Source organism: Lynx canadensis, chromosome X, assembly GCF_007474595.2.
Source record: "Lynx canadensis isolate LIC74 chromosome X, mLynCan4.pri.v2, whole genome shotgun sequence".
Lineage (NCBI taxonomy): Eukaryota > Metazoa > Chordata > Mammalia > Carnivora > Felidae > Lynx > Lynx canadensis.
The window spans coordinates 70,215,762-70,236,428 of NC_044321.2; the positions used below are offsets into that span (position 1 = coordinate 70,215,762).

At 33.6% G+C, this 20,667-nt stretch overlaps 1 protein-coding gene across 1 annotated transcript in view; it reads left to right on the forward strand.

Moving 5' to 3' along the window:
• DACH2 (dachshund family transcription factor 2) overlaps window positions 1-20,667 on the forward strand; it is a 305,011-nt gene that overhangs the window by 205,226 nt on the left and 79,118 nt on the right. The window contains exons 6-8 of the mRNA XM_032592066.1: window positions 11,519-11,691; window positions 17,916-18,051; window positions 20,589-20,663. Coding sequence (XP_032447957.1) covers window positions 11,519-11,691; window positions 17,916-18,051; window positions 20,589-20,663 — 384 coding nt within the window. The remainder of the gene's footprint in view (window positions 1-11,518; window positions 11,692-17,915; window positions 18,052-20,588; window positions 20,664-20,667) is intronic.

A 20,667-nucleotide genomic window follows, 5' to 3' on the forward strand; every position in this document is an offset into this window, starting at 1 on the left:
GTTTCAGTTTTCTTTAGCTAATATACCATTTCTGGCTTTAAAACAAAAATTATAAGGTGTGAAAAAGACAAAAAACACAGTCTGAAGAGATAAAGCAAACATCAGAACCAGAATTCGATATAGCACATATTTTAGAATTATCAGACTGAGATTTTAAAATAACTATGATTAGTATGCTTAAAAGAAGGGAAAACATACAAGACTACATGGGGATATTAAAACTGTATGTTAATTATACTTGAATAAAAAAATAATACATAGGAAATGTAAGTAGAGATGAAAATTGAGAAGCTAAAGTAAATACTGGTTTAAAAACACTCCAAAAAAATTAATACCTTTAATGGGCTCATCAGTAGGCCAGACAAAGTCAACAATTGAAGTATGTCAATAGAAACTTCCCAAAATGGAAATAAATGTGGAGCAAAGATTGGGAAACAAAACCCAGAATAGAATATACAATTATTGTGCAGCAAGTACAAACAGTGTAGCATAAATGTAATAGGAATATGAAAATAATAAGAGTGAGGGAAAGGAACAGAAGAAATGTTTAAAGTAACAAGGACTGAAAATTTTCCAAACTTAATGAGAGACACCAGACAAAAGCTCTAGAAAGCTCAGAGAATACTAAGAAGAATAAATATAAAAAAAAGGCTACACCTATGCATATTATAGTCACACTGGAATATCAAACACAAAGAGAAAATCTTTTTTAAAAAATTCAGAGATAAATAAATTCTCCTTACCCATAGAGGAACAAGGATAAGAATTACATTGAACTTCACTTCACACTGTTCTCAGAGCACATCCCTGAGAGTCAGCACTCAGAGACACTTCTCTAGAAACAAAGGAGCTGGCTGGTGCTATTTCCATCCCAAACCTCTAAGCATAAACACAGAGCCACCTTCAGGAAGCAATGTAGCACTGACACTGGGTTCCTAACATGCTTACACCAAGCACCATCACCTGCACTACGGTGGAACCACCCTACTCAGTCACACTTGCCTCAATCCCAGCCCGGAGGGCCCCTCCCCCAGAAGTCCCACACAAAGCCATGCCCACACCACCTCTTCCCCTCCAGAGAGTTTTGCAAACCCTCCGTTCTGTTTGAGGTGCTGTCAGGGCTCATTTCACAAGCAGACCAGAATACATCCAGTTAGAACTCACCACATTCAAACCAGGGACCAAACACCTCCCACAGGAGGCAAGAAGACCCTCTGCAGATGACTGGCCTGAGGGAAAGAGCAACCAAAGCACAAGAACAGAGCACATAAAACACACACCAGAGATATTCCCTTGTTCACCAGACTCTTGACTCTACATAGCATCTTTTTCAAAAAGCCATTAATTTCAGAAGCAGGACATATAATATCCTTGCCTAACACAGAAGAAGGCAGAGACAAAGACAATCTCAAGAGAGAGGATATCATCCCAAATGAAAGAACAAGACAAGCCCACAACCAGGGATCTAAGTGAAAAAGATATAATTAACATGGATGATAGAAAATTTAAAGAAACAATGACAAGGATACTCACTGGGATTGAGAAAAGATTAGAAGACATCAGTGAAATCTTTATCACACAGATAAAAGTTAAAAAAAAATAAATCAGAGAGGAAGTGTCCAACAAACAATTACTAGAACATGCTTGATGCAATGAGAACAGATTGGAAAAAGCAGAGAAATTAATGACCTAAAACACAAAGTAATTGATAGAAATGAAGTTGAGCAAAAGCGAAAAATAAGAATGATGCAAAAAGATAATAGACTTAAGGAACTCAGTGACTTTATCAAACATTATACAGTTGTATTATATGAGTCTGAAGAAAAGAAGAGGGATAAAACTGGGCAGAAAATTTATTTGAATAAATAATAGCTGAACACTTCCCTAATCTGGGAAAGGAAACAGATGCTCAGATCCAGGAGGTACAGGAAACTCCTATCAAAGTCAACAAAAGCAGGCCAATACCAAGACATATTGTAATTACATTTGCAAAAATAGTGATAAAGAAAAGAAATCTTAAAAGCAGGAAGACAAAAGAAGTCCTTAACTTACAAAGGACAACCCATAAAGCTAACTGGAGATTTCCCGACAGAAATTTGGCAATCCAGAAAGGGAATGGCATGATATATTCAAATTACTGAATGGGAAATACCTGCAACCAAGAATACTATATCCGGAAGGCTATCATTCAGAATAGAAAGAGAGATAAAGAGTTTCCCAGACAGATAGAAACTAAAGGAGTTCATGACCATTAAACTGGCCCTGCAAGGATTAAAGAAGGCATATCTAGAGGAAAGGAGAGGCCAAAAGTAACACAGGTAGGAAACAACAAAGCAGTAAATATGAATACTACCGTAAAATTCTGTCAAGGAACTCACACAAAAAAGGATATAAAATATAATAATATATACCTAAAACAGAGGAGAGATGAGAAAAGAATGGCATCAAAATTTAATGACCATCAACTGAATATAGACTGCTATTTAGAGAAGAAGATACATATAAACCTAATGGTAACCATAGATTAAAAAAAACACTAATAAACATGCAAAGAATAAAGATAAAATAATCCAAATATATCAGTAATAAAAAAAATCAACAAAACATGAAGGAGAGAAAGGCAAGAAAGGATCAAAAAAAATCTCCAGAAACAATTACAAACAAGTAATAAAGTGGCAATAAATACTTATCTATCAATAATTATTTTGAATGTAAATGGACGAAATGCTCCAATCAAAAGTCATAGGGTGTCAGAATGGATAAAAAAGACCAATCCAAATGCTGCCAGAAAATATTAATTTTTAATTTAAAGACGCTGGAATATTGAAAGTGAGGGGATAGAGGAACATTTTTTATGCAAATGGATGTCAAAAAGCCAGGATAGCTATAGTTATATTAGACAAACTAGATTTTAAAAAATGTTAATGAAAGATAAAGAAAGGCACTACAAAATAATAAAGTAGACTTTATTAAAGTAGACTTCTACCCAAGTAGAAGATACAACAATTGTAAATACTTATGCATGCAGCATGTGAGTACCCAAATATATAAAACAATTAATAACAAACAAAATGTAATTAATTGATAATAATACAACAATAAGGGATTTTAACACCCCACTTACATCAATGGACAGATCATCTAAACATAAAATTAACAAGGAAACAAAAGTTTTGAATGACACACTGGACCAGATTGACTTAACAGATATATGAAGAACATTACATCCTAAAACAACAGAATATGTATTATTTTCATGTGCACATGGAACACTGTCCATAATATATCACATATTAGGCATCCAAACAGACCTTAATAAATATGAAAAGATTGAATCCATTCCACCTTTCCTAACCACAATGTGATGAAATTAGTAGTCAAGCTAAGGAAAAAAACCAAACAAACTGGAAACACCATAAATATATGTTGGTTAAACAGCATGCTAGTAAACAATGAATTGTCAACCAGGAAATCAAAAAAGAAATTTAAAAATACATGGAAACAAATGAAAATGCAAACAAAATGGTCCAAAACTTTTAGGATGTAGCAAAAGTTGTCCTAAGAGGGAAGTATTTTGCACTACAGTTGTACCTCAAGAAATGAGAAAAATCTGAAATAAATAACATAATCTTATACCTAAAGGAGCTAAAGAACCACAACCCAAGCCTGAAGCCATTGAGAGGAAGGAAATTATAACGATTAGAGCAGAAATAAATGATATAGAAACTCAATCAATAATAGATCATAAATGAAACCAGGAGATGGTTCTTTGAAAAAAAAATCAGTAAAATTGATAAACATCTATCCAGACTTATCAAAAACAAAAAAAGATTCAATTAAATAAAATCACAAATGAGAGAGTAGAAATAACAACCAACACCACAGAAACACAATTATAAGAAAATATTATGAAAAACTATATGCCAAGAAATTGGACAACCTGGAAGAAAAGGGTAAATGCCTAGAAACATGAAACTATCAAAACTGAAAAAAGAAGAAATAGAAAACTCCAACAGACTGATAACCAGCAAATAAATTGAATCAGTAATCAAAAAATTCCCATCAAACAAAAGTCCAGAACCAGATGGCTTCAAAGGAGAATTCTACCAAACTTTTAAGGAAGAGCTAGTACCTATTTGTCTCAAACTATTCCAAAAAATAGAAAAGAAAAGAAAACTTCCAAATTCATTCCATGAGGCCAACATTACCCTAATACCAAAACCAGATAAAAACACCACATAAAAGGACTACTTCAGGCTAACATCTCTGATGAACATATAGGAAAAATTCTCAATAAAATTCTAGCAAATCAAATCCAACAACACATTTAAAAATCCTTTATATGATCAAATGAGTTTTCTTCCTGGGTTCCAAGAGTGGTTCTATATTCACAAGTCAATCAAGGTGATGCATAACATCAATAACAGAAAGGATAAAAATCATATAATCATTTCAATAGATTAAGGAAAAGCACTTGACAAAGTACAACATCCATTCATGATAAAAACTCTCAACAAAGTAGGTTTAGAGGGAACATACCTCAATGTAATAAAGGCCCTGTATGAAAACCCCACAGCTAATATTATCCTCAATGTGGAAAACCTGAAGACTTTTCTTCTATGGGTAAGGAAGAAGACAAGGATGTCCACTTTAACAACTGTTGTTTAACATACTACTGGAACTCCTAGCCACAGCAATCAGAAAACTAACAAAAAAAGAAATAAAAGTGATCCAAATCTGCAAGGAAGAAGTAAAGCCTTCACTTTTTATGGATGACATGATACTTATACAAAGAAAATCTAAAATGCACCACCTAAAAACTGCTAGAACTGATAAACAAATTCAATAAAGTCACAGGATACATCAATGTACAGAAATCTGTTGCATTTCTATACACTAATAATGAAACATCAGAAAAATAAATTAAATAATTAATCCCATTTACAATTACACCAAAAATAATAAGGTATCTAGGAATAATCCTTACCAAAGTGGTGAAAAACCTGTACCTTGAAAAGTATAAAACACTTATGAAAGGAATTAAGATGAAACGAAGAAATGGAAAGAAATTCTATGCTCATGAATTGGAAAAACAAATATTGTTTAAATGTCTATACTATCCAAAGCAATCTGCATATTTAATGCAATCTCTATCCAAATACCACTAGCACTTTTCACAGAACTAGAACAAACACTCTGAAAATATGTATGGAACCACAGAAGATCCTTAATGGCCACAGCAACCTTTAAAAATAATAGCAAAGAAGGAGGCATCACAATTCTAGACATCAAGCTATATTACAAAGCTGTAGTAATGAAAACAGTATGGGACTAGCACAAAAAGATAGACATAGAGATCCATAGGTGAGAGTAGAAAACCTTGAGATGAACCAACAATTATATGGTCAACTAATCTTTGACAAAGTAGAAAAAATATATCCAATGGGAAAAAGACAGTCTCTTTAGCAAATGGTGTTGGTAAACCTGGACAGCAACATGCAAAAGAAAGAAACTGGACCAATTTTTTACACCACGCACAAAAGTAAATTCAAAATGGATTAAAGACCTGAATGTGGTATCTGAAACCATAAAAATCCTAGAAGAGAACACAGGCAGTAACTTCTTTGACATTGGCTACAGCAACTTCTTTCTGGATATGTCTCCTGAGGCAGCAGAAACAAAAGCAAAAATAAACTATTGGGACTACATCATAATCAAATGGTCTGCATAGTGGTGGAAACTAAACAAAATTTAAAAGCAACCTACAGAGTGGAAGAGGATATTTGTAAATGACTTATCTGATAAAGGGTTAGTACCCAAATATATAAATAACTTAAAAAATTTAACACCCAAAAAACTAACAATCCACTGAAAGAATGGGCAGAAGACATGGATAGGTATTTTTTCCAAAGAAGACATACAAATGGCCAACAGACACATGAAAAGATGTTCATTATCACTTATCAATGGGGAAATGCAAATTGAAACTACAGGGAGACACTACCTCACACCTGTCAGAATGGCCAAAAAACAACAACACAAGAAACAACAGTTGTTAGTGAGGATGTGGAGAAATGGGAACCCTCTTGCAGTGTTGGTGGGAAATGTAAATTCATGCAGCCACTCTGGTTAACAGTACAGGGGTTCATCAAAAGGTTAAAAATAGGATCCAGCAACTGCACTACTAGGTATTTACCCAAAGAATACAAAAATACTAATTCAAATGGATACATGCACGATGTGTATAGCAGCATTATCTACAATAGCCAAATTATGGAAGCAGCCCAAGTGTCCATCAACTGATGAATTGAAAAAGATGTGATATATATGTACAATGGAATACTACTCAGTCATAAAAAAAATAATGAAATCTTGCCATTTGCAACCACATGCACGTAACTGTACAGTATTATGCTAAGTAAGGTAGTCAGCCAGGGAAAGACAAATACTACATGATTTCACTCATATGTGGAATTTAAGAAACAAATGAACAAAGAGGATAAAAAGAGAGAGAGTGTGGCAAATCAAGAAACAGATTCATAACTAGAAAACAAACTGATGGTTGCCAGAAGGGAGTTTGGTGGCAGGAAGGGTTAAATGGGTGATGGGGATTAAGGAATACAGTTGTTGTGATGAGCACCAGGTGATATATGGAAGTGCTGAATCACTATATCGCACACCTTAAAGTAATATTATGCTGTATGTTAACTAACTAGATTTTTAAATTAAAACCAAAACAAAATGAAGTTACATGACTCAACACCAAAAAACAGGCAAGCAAACAATGTGATTATAAAATGGGCAGAGAACCTGAATAGACATTTTCCCAAAGGCATTTACAGTGGCCAATATACACATGAAAAGATGCTCAACATTACTAATATTCAGAGAAATGCAGATTAAAACTACAATCAGATATCACCCTACACATGCCAGAATGGTCAGTATCAAAAGACAAGAGATAACAAGTTTGGTGAGGATATGGAGAAAATGGAACCCTTGTGTACTCCTGGTGGAAATGTAAATCTGTGTACTAATTCATAAAGCAGTATGGAGGTTCCTCAAAAAATTTAAACCATAAAGATCATATCCAATAATCCCTCTACTGGATTTTTACCCAAAAAATCAAAACATTAAGTGTAAATTTATATTCACCACTATATTTATTGAAGCATTATTTATTATAGCCTAAATAATGAAAGCAAAATGCATCCATTGATAGACAATTGGATGCAGAAGATGTAGTGTGTATACATACATAATATAATATTTTTAAGCCATAAAAAAGGATGAGATCTTGCCATTTGTAAAGCATGGATGTACCTAAAGTGTATTATGTTAAGTGAAATAAGTCAGAGAAAGATAAATACCATACGATTTCACTCATTTGTGGAATCTTAAAAAAGAGAAATAATCCAATGGAAAGCAGAATCAGGCTTGTTAGTAATGAACAAGCTGATGGTTTCCATGTGAGGGAAATGGGCAAAATAGGTGAGGGGGAGTGGGATATACAGCCTTCCAATTATGTAATGAATAAATCACAGGAATAAAAGGTACAGCATAAGGAATGTGGTCCATGATATTGTAATAGTGTTGCATGGTGACAGTAGCTACACTTGTGGTGAGCATAGCATAATGTATAAACTTGTGAACATGTAACATGGATTGTCAACTACATTTGTAGGAAAAAAAATAAAAATAAAATTTTGAAGAAATGTGAATGAATATTTATAAGTGAAAAAAACGCCAGTCTGAAAACACAAAATAGTGTATGATTGCACCTATGTGTCATTTAGGGAAAGATATATCAAAGCTAAAAAATTCAGTTCACAACAAACCAAAGAGCTTATACTTTATTTTGGAAACAGTAAGTAGCCACTGAACATCTTAAAATTGGAGCGGAGAGGCAAATGAAATGGTGTTGAAAAACCAATCAGAAAGCCAGGGTACCAAACGGTTTTGATAGGATTGGTAGCTGACTGTAGAAATGTGAAGATATTACAGAGGTCAACATGACTTGGATGTCAGATGAGTGTGGGATTTTAGGAGTATTAGCGTTTTACTGAAGTTTATAGTCTTAATAGCTAGAAAGAGGTGATGCTATTTACTTACATAAAAGTTGTAAGATTTGCTGGAATACCAAGATGCTTTACAAATAATGCTTATAGTAGCTGGCCTGATGACCTTGAGGTTAATAGGAAAGAGATGACTCATTTTGGTGATTAAAAAAATGATTTTAGGGGCGCCTGGGTGGCGCAGTCGGTTAAGCGTCCGACTTCAGCCAGGTCACGATCTCGCAGTCCGTGAGTTCGAGCCCCGCGTCAGGCTCTGGGCTGATAGCTCGGAGCCTGGAGCCTGTTTCCGATTCTGTGTCTCCCTCTCTCTCTGCCCCTCCCCCGTTCATGCTCTGTCTCTCTCTGTCCCAAAAATAAATAAAAAACGTTGAAAAAAAAATAAAAAATAAATGATTTTAATTACCATACTATTCAAAGTCTATACATTTCTGGTATGTGACTAAAATGAGCCAGATTGGTGGAGTGTGATGTACTTTTGATGGCTCTTAATTTAATGTTTTCAACTTTGGTAAAAGGTTGACTTACATACTTCATATTTGCATATGCTTTGCATGTGCAACTCATGTGGAGTCACTGTTAAACTGGCCAGTGATGTAAATATTAGCTTAGAGTCTAGGATATTATAGTCAATTAACAGTTATTGCAGGTTATGATCTAAAAGTATAACATTTAAGTCCTGCATGGTCATTTGAAATGTTGGATTAATTGTATTTTAAAACTGCCAATAGGATGTTAAATTCTGTTTATAGTTTGCATTTAGTTTGCAAGTCATTTGGACTTTAAGTAGGCATATGACTTGATATGGCCAGATGGTGTCTGGATGATGCTGAAAATCTTTGGAGAGTGAGGAATTATTACATTGTTAAGAAAAATGTAAATTGAACAAAGGCTTACTTAAACATATGAGTGGTAAAGGGAGGCACTGATGGCTACTTTTCATATACAGTTTTATCAATTTTCTACTAAGACTCTTGAGTACACAAAGAAGAATTGAAGTCTATAATTATGTTTGGTAAATGAGAGCCTTATATAGAAACCTATTTGCACCGTTGATGGTTACTATTATGTTAAGCATAAAGTGAAGATTTCAGGGAAAAGATAAACAGTGATTAAATTAATATGTGGTATACAATATCTTATTATAGCAAAGTCATATGATGAGTATAATATAAAAATGCATATACATCAAAGTAATTTTGGAAGGCCATTTTTTATTTTATTTATTTATTTTATTTAAATTTTTTAATGTTTATTTTTGAGACAGAGAGAGACAGAGCATGAATGGGGGACGGTCAGAGAGAGGGAGGCACAGAATCTGAAACAGGCTCCAGGCTCTGAGCTGTCAGCACAGAGCCCGACACGGGGCTCGAACTCACGGACAGAGAGATCATGACCTGAGCCGAAGTTGGCCGCTTAACCGACTGAGCCACCCAGGTGCCCTGGAAGACCATTTTTAAAATCTGTGCTTACACTTTATTGAGGCTTCTCTAGGAAATTAATAATCACAGGGTAAATTTTCATAACTAAGAAGTTTGGTTTGGTAGATTGCTTCTTAAAAGGATTTGGAGATAGTGAGCCATAAATGAATCAATAGGGGGAAAGTTTAAAATATTTTGTTAATATTCTGTGGGAATATGCAGTCATGGAAAGTACAGAGTATGTTCTCCTTGGTTTCCATGCAGAATTTAAGTTTCTAACATTTTTAAATCCTTGTGTAATTTTAATAACAGTATATTTATGGCTGTTTTGATCACAAATATTAGTGACTATTGTGTTCTTTATATAGGAGTTCCTTTAATTGAGATGATCACTTTAGTTTTTTTAGAGACCTGTTAAATGTGTTTTACTACATTGCACAACTTTGAATTTTTTCTGGTTTTATTCAACCATCATTGTTGAGCCCAAGAGACAAACCTTGAATCAATTAACAGAATTTTTGTCTAGCCTGCTTTTTCTTTTAAATGTATGTGTTTTGACAATTTTTATTACTGTTACTGTTGTTTTCAGGAATGATATTTAGGAGGATTCTAATTACACTTTCTATAGATTCATCGTTGTTCACTAGTTTTTGTGATTTTCAAAGCAAGAAAAAATGAGGGAATGGCAAAGAGGATCAAGGGATATTATTAATAGTGGATAATTGCATTTGGGATCAACATAAGCACTGTCCATTGTAGATTTCTATAATCTGCAATAATTTAGGAAAATTATAGGCAAGGGTATTTTAGAACATCTGTTAGGGGCGCCTGGGTGGCGCAGTCGGTTAAGCGTCCGACTTCAGCCAGGTCACGATCTCGCGGTCCGGGAGTTCGAGCCCCGCGTCAGGCTCTGGGCTGATGGCTCAGAGCCTGGAGCCTGTTTCCGATTCTGTGTCTCCCTCTCTCTCTGCCCCTCCCCCGTTCATGCTCTGTCTCTCTCTGTCCCAAAAATAAACGTTGAAAAAAAAATTAAAAAAAAAAAAAAGAACATCTGTTAAAGATTACTTGTTTCTCGGTTTCTGTCCAAATGAAGGCAAGATTACTGTTGAAGCAATAGTTTAAAATATATTGTAAAGTGTTATGGTTTACTTATCATAGTGATGTTAACATCCATAATGTTAGGCTAAATTTCCCTAGCCTCTGTTCAAACATGTTTCCTCACAAATCTCAAGCTCATAAGGGGTAAGTAGAAAAAAAATTCAATTTGTTACCCTTTTCATGTTGACATATCTGTGGCTACCATAAGTATAATGTGGATAATACTTGAAAGATATTAATTGAGAAATTTAAAATATGTGAAAACTATTTCACCTTGCATAAGAAAACAGAATTCTAGACATTAATCAATGATGTTGGTATTTGTTATTAAACTGAAAATACGTTGAATATTTTGATAGGGCATTACTCCTATTGACAGAATCTTCAAATTAGAGCCAGAGCATTCATTTTAGAGATATATGACTAAAAGTGTAGACCATATTCCAAGTCTTATTTTCTTCAATAATTCTGAAACCTAGACAATCTACATCCTGTCATGCCAGCATCACTATTATATATTCTAAAAATGTGTTAAGTTAGAAGCTGGTAACACATCAATATATTGTAATGATTAAAAAGAAAGTTACTTCTTGTTAAAAAAATGATGTTTGGCTTAAAGATTTTGGTTTCATGAGTAAAACAAATTTCATCTTATAAATACTTTAGGAGTGAGAACAAGAACAAAGAATATTGATAAATAAAAGCTTATGGATATAGGAATATTTTTTAAATTATAAAGCAATATTAAATCCTAGATACCATTAATTGCCCAAAGAGATACTAGGGTATAATAAAACTTACTTTAAAAGAAAGAGTGAATTCAGATACATTTTTTATTACTTCTACTATAGTATCAATTTTGATGTGATTTTCCTTTGTCCAAACAATGTGACAAATATAATAATTTAACATACACTGTCTCTTTAGGACTGGATCTGCCATTTATGATGATGCCACATCCCCTACTTCCAGTCAGCTTACCTCCTGCATCAGTTGCCATGGCAATGAATCAGATGAGCCATCTCAATACTATTGCCAACATGGCTGCTGCAGCCCAGATTCACAGTCCACTCTCCAGAGCTGGGACCTCTGTTATAAAGGTAAGAATTATGATTTGGAAGAGGACAAAGATTTTAATTACATGTAAATTTTGAGAAAATATTAACATTACCACTGCAACTTCAGTATAAACATACGGCTCATTGACTCAGTTGCTTAGCATATAGATAATATTGATGAATTTTATTTATGACTATTCCTGCTAAGGTAGTTTGTGTTTGTTTGTTTTTATTCAATGACCACAGATCTCACCTTTAATTCTAGCTTCATGTCTTGCAGTCATGAGCACAGTGTGTGAGAGGCATAGAAAGGGTAATGGCAGAGTACAGTACTTTGCTGGGTGAAATAAACACTGTACACCTTTTTGGTGTCTGGAAGGCAATTGTTGAGTAGTATATACCATACAGGACTTGTAAACAGAAAGATCTTAGGTTCAATTCTTATCCTGCTACTTAGCTGAATAACATTGGATATGATATTTAACCTTGTCATAACAAGCATGAACTTGTTTCCTCAATTGTAAACGATATGTCATAGTAATAATCTATCCCACTTACTTCGTTGGTTGTCCAGAGATAATGTGAGTAAAATAGAGGTTAAAAGCTATGAAACACTGGGGTACCTGGGTGGCTCAGTTGGTTAAGCATCCAACTTCAGCTCAGGTCATGATCTCATGGTTTTTGGGTTCAAGCCCATATCAAGCTCTGTGTTGACAGCTCAGAGCCTGGAGCCTGCTTCAGATTCTGTGTCTCCCTCTCTCTGCCCCTCCCCTGCTCGTGCTCTGTCTCTCAAAAACAAATAAACTTTAAAAAAAATTCAAAACTGTGAAACATTAAACAAATATTTATTATAATTTATAGCATTATCATTATCATCATTAGAATACTATTTTTTTCAAAATCTCATGATCATTGGCTATTGAAACACAAAAAGTATTTTATAATCTGTCCTGATTAGTTTGGCATGGGATCTCTTTGCCCTCTCTCCCAGTATCATGTGACCTTTGCTTAAAAAGCCAATATGTATTTTATTTTGGCAAAGAGATAATATAAGTGTATATAGGATCAAAAGAGTATAGTTAGTAAGAGCAACCCATCGATTTGTCCCTTTATTCCTTTTTATATTCAACAAATGTCATATCCTTGATAAATGCATGCTGTAATGAACAATATGGGAAAGAGATAAAGAAGATATAATTAATCTCTATCTTCCAGTACTCACAAACTAAATGTGATGTAAACAACAAGTACCCATTTAATTTGCACAACAAGCAAACAAACTTAACAAGCAACAATTTAACACTGATTGATATGTAGGCTCCATGCCCAACGTGGGGCTTGAACTCATGACCCTGAGATCAAAGGTCGCATGCTCTCCTGACTGAGCCAGTCAGGCACCCCAATACAGTTGCTATTAAAAGACAATTACACACATGTACACATACATATAAACACATATTTAACATTAATGTATTAATACTTCATACATTCTGTGTATACTACCATATTTCCAAGGATGTAAAGGAATATTGAGGTGAAATAAAGGATCTACATGAAAATGAGCAGAGTTGATAATTTAGTGCCAATAAACTACATCCTAAACCAAACTTACAGTGTTACACCTTGTGTAAAACTGAATATTGACCCTGCTTTTTATACTTTCAAATGATTCAATATGATGAACATCTCCTTTGACCATTTGTGATATAAACCACCCCAAAATGGGAAGAGTATGATGTAAGAGGGTATAATATGTACTAGTAAATAGCATTTTCTATATATTTTTTTAATTTTTAGGAATAAGCCTTGAACTATGCACATATATGCTAGAATCTGAATTATTATTGCAGATGATTTTACTAATAGCCTTTGATTTGGGGAATTGATTGGGTAAGTATGTATCAATTTTGGAAATGTCTCTCCTCTGCTACTTTGAATCTGGAGAAGACTTGTAGTGTTTCAGTAGAGCTACAGCTGTTTTCCAAATGAAAACAAATAAAATACGTGAAGGACCCAAATGAAATACGTGAAGAGTAACAGGCTTGTAAAAGTCATAAATGCAAATAAAATTAAGTCATCAATGACTAAAAATGATTGGGATTTTGGAGATGCAATTTTCCTTTTAAATGTCCTTATTTATTTGTTGCAAACACTGTTAACCCTGTATTTGGCAAATGATGAGGACATTATCACTTGCGTTCTCATTTGTAATAAAACAGATTAACTTGCTGTGAACTTTTAACTAGGCTGAGACACAACAGTAGCCACCTAATGAGCCAAAGCACATTGCAGTTAAGTAGCTAAATAGATGCATACTGATTACAGGAATGAAAAATGGATCTGTTTACTTGCAGAAAAGAAATTGTTCATAGAACTATTAATTATTTTAAGAGAAATTAAACATTCCCAGCTACACACACACACACACACACACACACACATTTTAACCCCACCTAACTCTTCATCAATATAAGGCACTAAACTTATCTAATACAGTTTATATGGTGAAAAAAGTCTGATCTCTGCGATACCTTAGGGAAACAATAACAATGAACTGAACGTTGACTGAATTTGGAAAGTGCAGACTATAATCTTTTATTTTATTTTATTTTATTTTATTTTATTTTATTTTATTTTATTTTATTTTTTATATATATGAAATTTATTGACAAATTGGTTTCCATACAACACCCAGTGCTCATCCCAAAAGGTGCCCTCCTCAATACCCATCACCCACCCTCCCCTCCTTCCCACCCCCCATCAACCCTCAGTTTGTTCTCAGTTTTTAACAGTCTCTTATGCTTTGGCTCTCTCCCACTCTAACCTCTTTTTTTTTTTCCTTCCCCTCCCCCATGGGTTCCTGTTAAGACTATAAAATCTTAAAGCAGAAATAAAACTTCATGCAAAATGTTAGTCACTCTAAATCAAGTTTTCAAAGTTAGTTTATTGTTTTACCTAATATGATGTTGAAAATGCCAAAGAAGGAGTTGAATAGAAAGTTACTTGAGTTCATATTATTTGATCATTTGCTAATTTTAAACATTTGTGGGGGAGGCATCTGGGTGGCTCAGTAGGTTAAACGTCAGGACTCTCAATCTCATAGTTTGTGAGCTCCAGCCCCGCATCAGGCTCCATGCTGACAGTGCAGAGCTGCTTGGGATTCTCTCTCTCTCTCCCCCACTCTCTCTGACCCTGCCCCACCTATGCTTCTGCTCTCTCTCTCTCTCTGTCTCAATAATAAATTAATTAAAAAAATAAACATTTGGGGGATCCACCTTTATAGGATTGTATTTTTTCTCATTTTCATAGCATTTTATATTCATGTAGATGCCCTTTCAATTTTTTTTAATCAAAGTAAGCTTTCATTTTCTATTAGGCAGAGTGGACAAGAGCAAGTACCACTGTGACTTGGATTCTCTTGCTTCTCCAAACCATCGATTTTATGAATCACTTAATTTTTTTCTATTTTTATTATGGCAGTATATATTACTGTGTGTATGATTCCTGTTTGCCACCATAGAGTGATTTTGTTTGTTCAGTTCCATTTTTGCCCCATATAAATGCTGTAATTTGTTCCTATCCATTCATTCAGATGCCCATGAAACTTAAATGTAGTTCATTGAATTACATATATTTTTTAGCAAATTTCCAATGTTACGATCAAAGACAAATACTGAATGTTCTACATTTTACACACATATTTTGAGAAAGAATCATTGGGGCTATACAACAGTAAAAGGCAGAGAAATAATTTTGACCTTATATATAAAAACCCTTGCATTGGTGGGGCATCTGGGTGGCTCAATCAGTTAAGTGTCTGACTTCAGGTCATGATCTCATGGTTCATGAGTTTAAGCTCTGTGTCAGACTCTGTGCTAACAGCTCAGAGCCTGGAGCCTGCTTCGGGTTCTGTGTTTCCCTCTCTCTTTGCCCCTCTCCCACTTCTGCTCTCTCTCTCTCTTTCTCTCTCTCTCAAAAAATGAATAAACATTAAAAATAACCCTTGCATTGGTGTGTGTCTGCGTACCTATAGTATTCAAAGAATATGCTTTTAATCATGACAGTTTAGTTTGAATTTCACAACTAATGAACTGCTAGTCTTTTCAGAAAATAAAACAATGTGGTACAAGGGCTATATATATCTTGCTGCTTATCCTCATACCATTACTGCAGAATACAAGTATAATTATTTGGGGGAAAAAGTTGATTATTTTATCCTGCTTTGTTTATATGTTTCTTTCTATTTTGTCCTGTATATATAGTGTTACAACTAGGTATTTATCTGTATAGTAATTATAAATGAAATGTATAATTCTGTCTTAAAACATTGTTTTTGAGGTCTGATAACAATTATAATTATCAGTATTTAATTAAGATATAGTACTGCAGCTAATATACTCAAAGTCTACTATTCATTTTACTAAAATTATCAAATGTTAATTATTTGCTAGACAATAATATAAAACACCATGTAAAAAGTGAACCTACTACATTGATGACCATATTAGTGTTTCATTGCTGCTGTAACAAAATATGACAAATTTTGTGGCTTGAAACAATGCAAATTAATTTTCTTGTAGTTCTATAGGTCAGATATCTAACATGGATATCACTAAGCTAAAATCAAGGTGTTGGCAGGGCTGCATTTCTTTCTGTAGCTTCCAGGGAAGAATCTGTTTCCTTGACTTTTCCAACTTCTAGAATGCACCCACATTTCTTGGCTTATGGTTCCTTTCATCCATCTTCAAAGCCAGAAATTTTGCATCTCTCTGATTATTCTCCCATAATATCTGCCTTTGACCTTCCTTTTATGCCTCCAAGTGTGATTTATCTCAAGATTCTCAGTCACGTCTGAAAAATCCATTTACCATGTGAGGTAATATATTTACAGGTCTTGGTCATTAGGTTGTGGAGGGGATATTTAGGGGGCCATTATTCTGCCTGCCACAATGAAAGACACTGCAAAATGGTAACTTCTACTAACGAAATAATAAGCTTTAACTCTCATGCTATTTACTTTTGTATTTAAACAAACAGCAGTTTTATCTAGAGAATTTATAAATTTAAGCCTCTCAGGCAAAATCAACGTGAAAATGTATAAGCACATATTTGACAAATTAATTTTTAACATTATTATGATTTGAATACTGATGTTGTAATTACAGATAATTAGAACAATTAAGAAATTTATTAAGGATGAATTAAATATTTTATAGAACAGACATTCTCTGTCCCAGCATGTCTATTACCCATTCACATTTATTGCATAAATGCATAAAACAGCAATTTGGTTATTTTAGTGATCAAATTAAATGAATGATTGTCAGATTTATTCATCAAGTTGTGATGTATAAACATAATGAATAACTTCATAGATTTATAGCAATATTCATAATCATAAAAGTCTTGAGGACTATTAACAGTTACTGAAGAGCTATGTAAAATAAATATTTTATTTTTATTCAAATTCATTATTCAAAACTATAAATGTCTAAACAATACTAAGCAATTGATATTCATAGGTCTTAATTTTAGTTTGCAAAACCATCATTGTGTACTGTGATTACCGAACCATTTTGCTGGGAGAATTCAACATAAATTTCTAAGGTCTGATAGAGGAGGTGTATACTGTTTCTGTAATTTTTATTTGTGCGGAAAGACTCAACGTGTACCAGATGCCACTATTTGTGATTTTTATTCCTAGGTTTTCAAGTGTTTACCTTAGGGACATCTTAGAGAGGGGGATCACCCTCCATGCTTGGTATATACTTTATATAAATATAAACGTTTACAATAATAATATTCTTCACTGCACACCTATGTTCATAATATAGAATGTATTTCTTTTTTTCATTATTACATATTTTATTCTGACATACCATTATATTAATAAAATCATCATTAAAATGCCAATCTTGGCTATTACATAAATGATACAGTGAATAGGTTCATAGGGAAATATCAAGGTAAAATTTTAATGTATTTCTTAAGAAAGGAAATGGAAATTAACTTTTCTTAAACCTCTAACATATATCAGCATCGTGCTTATTGCTTTCACCCTCTCTTATTAAATTCTCATAATATCTCATTAATTTTGCAAGAAAAAATATGTATTTGTCTAAAATTACATGTTAAATACCAGGTATCATGAACATGCCTGCTTTTGGGATAAGGGAGAGGTCAACATTTCAAATGTCATGGACTCAACCAACATGAAAAACTTGGTGCACAGATGATATTTCCTTTTGTGTCTCCTTTTGTGTCAGGAATGGATCCCAGAGAGTCCTTCTCCTGTTCCCTCTCTGGAAGATAATCATTGTCCTGGGAGTCAAATTTCCTCCCACCCCAGCAGCAGTGTGTCCAGTTCTCCTTCTCAGATGGATCACCATTCAGAGAGGACGGGTAAGTATCTCGCCCAAAACAAGGAATTTAAAGAAATTCTTTCAGGAAATTGGTCATTAGTCAATAGAAAGTGGAGAAAGAAGCTGGGGAGCTGATGCCTCCTTAAAAAATGGCTTTTTGAAGTGGCCTTTTTTTATTGCTGAAGCAATATGAACAACAAAATGAAACCTAAGGTGTTATAAGTTTCTTCTCAGAAAGGGCCTTTATTTACTGTGTCACTGGATTCCAGGGGAACAATATGATGGGATTTTTGTAGAGTATATGCTAGTTCAGTATGTTGGTATATAACAGTTTATGTGATACAATATACTTGCTACATTCACAGCATCCTTTGAATAATGAAAGATAAAATATATTTTAAACAGTTGATCATTTAGAATGATTAAAAAGTGAATCAATATATAATTTGCTACAATCTGAATAATTTAGATCACAAGTATTTAACATGCCTTTCCCTTTATTTTTTTATCATCTCACAAGTCTTACACCAGAGATACTATTCCAGAAATACTATAGTGTTATTGTCAGTGATGTGGCATATGGGAGACTTGAATATAGCCATAGTTCCAGCGGTGACTAGCTATGAGAATGTAACTTGGGTATGTAACTTAACCATTATGAATTTCTTTACCCAACATATAGAAATAATTACTTCCTTGCCTAAGGCACTGGATTTTTGTGAGATCAAATGAAATAATATGTGGAAAAACACTTCAGAAACTTAAAGTGCTAAGGGAATGTGAGGGACAAGCACTATTTTTCTCTGTGTGGCTTTACCTTGATTGTTTATCATCCCTTGCTGTCTGATTTTACTCAGGTATACAGATGTTACCATATTGTAACAAATTCTCCTTTAGTATATAATAATTATGAACCAAATGAGTTAGGTAAAATATTTGTTAATCTTATGTACCTACACAATCCAATTTCCTAAATATCCATTTCATTTAGGAAAAATTATTTCTGCTTTTCTTTTAGCCTTACTCTATATGGATGTTCATTATGTAAACTCTAAATTTTTACACATGGTAATAGTGATTGCTTTAAGCCTCTTCAAAATAATGTTTTGGTGGGGGGTGAGGGGGAGAAGAGTAATTTGAGGGATTAGTGGAGGTGTTAGGTTCCAAATTTGTGTTAGGGAAGGATGAATATGATTTCTCTCTTGTGGAAATTCATGCAAGTCTCACTTAGCCTGTCAATATTACACATTGTTTATGGCTCATAGTATGTCCAATGAATCTCAAATCAGGCTCCCCATTATAATTGCAAATTCTGTGGAGCATTTACAAATCTGGATGATCAGACTACATGCTCAGAGTCTGATTTACCTAGTCTGGAATAAAGCATGGCAGCAGCGTTTTGTTTTTATTTTCAGTATCTCTTCATCAGATTCTAATATGCAGCCAGAGTTACGAACCACTGAGCTAGAACTTGCAGCTAGTGACCCTAAGGAAGTAAATTTAATTCCTGGAAGAGGTGACAGATCTTCTAGCTTTACTTTGTCACAGCTTTTGGACACAGACCACCTGATTATTATAACATTGTGCAACTGATTCAAGGGAGACTGAGCAAGGCAAGCAGATATAGCCATAAGACCATTGATGAATCAATAAACCAAAACACACATTATTCTGTCAGGATAATCTTTGTATTGATGAGAGGTGGGAGAGAAAAAAAAGAGAGATTATTGAGTGCTGTCTAAAAGCAAAGCAAATAGGGAAATATATTTTGTGATAGATACATTGTAAGAGAATGATATCTTACACTAGAAGTAAAATCAAATATTTTCAAATCAATGTAGTATTCTTAAAAATATATTAACCACGTAAAACATTTCTTATTGCACTGGCAGTAATTAGGCTATCTAAGCACATTCCCAGTTGTACAGACATGATAGTAAGATTGTCTCTAAATGAATACAAATATTTAATGATGTTTCATTTATAGTGACCATATTTTATTTATAGAACATTATATTTTAATAAAATATAACAAAAATGAATTAAATGATCAACTATGAAAATTGGCATGTATTTCTCTTTCAATAGAAATATTTTGTGAAGGAGCATTTATAATAATTACCAGAAAGTTAGACTTCACCTTTTAATTTTGCTGTATATATTTGCAAAAACTTTATAAGGTGAGTTAAATGCATAATTATTTTAAACTCATGAAATTAAGTGATAAATTCTTTCCAGAAATACTTTGGGAAATATATTATTAATTATTCAGGTAAATAGCTAATTTACATATGTATTTTAAAAGAGGAAATATTTAAAATGATTTAAAGAAAATATGTGGGCAATTATATATGTGCCATATATTAATTCCACTTTAAAAATTCACATGATTAAAGAGCTTATCAATTTTTAAATTATATAATCATCAGACCAAATTTCTCCACTGTTTCAGAAGTAGAGGTGTATACAATTCATGTTACTACTTATCGGAGTAAAATAGCTATTTATGTAATACTTTTATGCCTTTCTTTTGGGTACTTTGCAAAAATATTACTCAGTTATATCTTTTATTTATAGTCATGATGCCCAACAATAGAGAAGAACTTATTGTTGATCAGGATAATGGACCCACCATCAAAAGGGATAATAAAGGTAA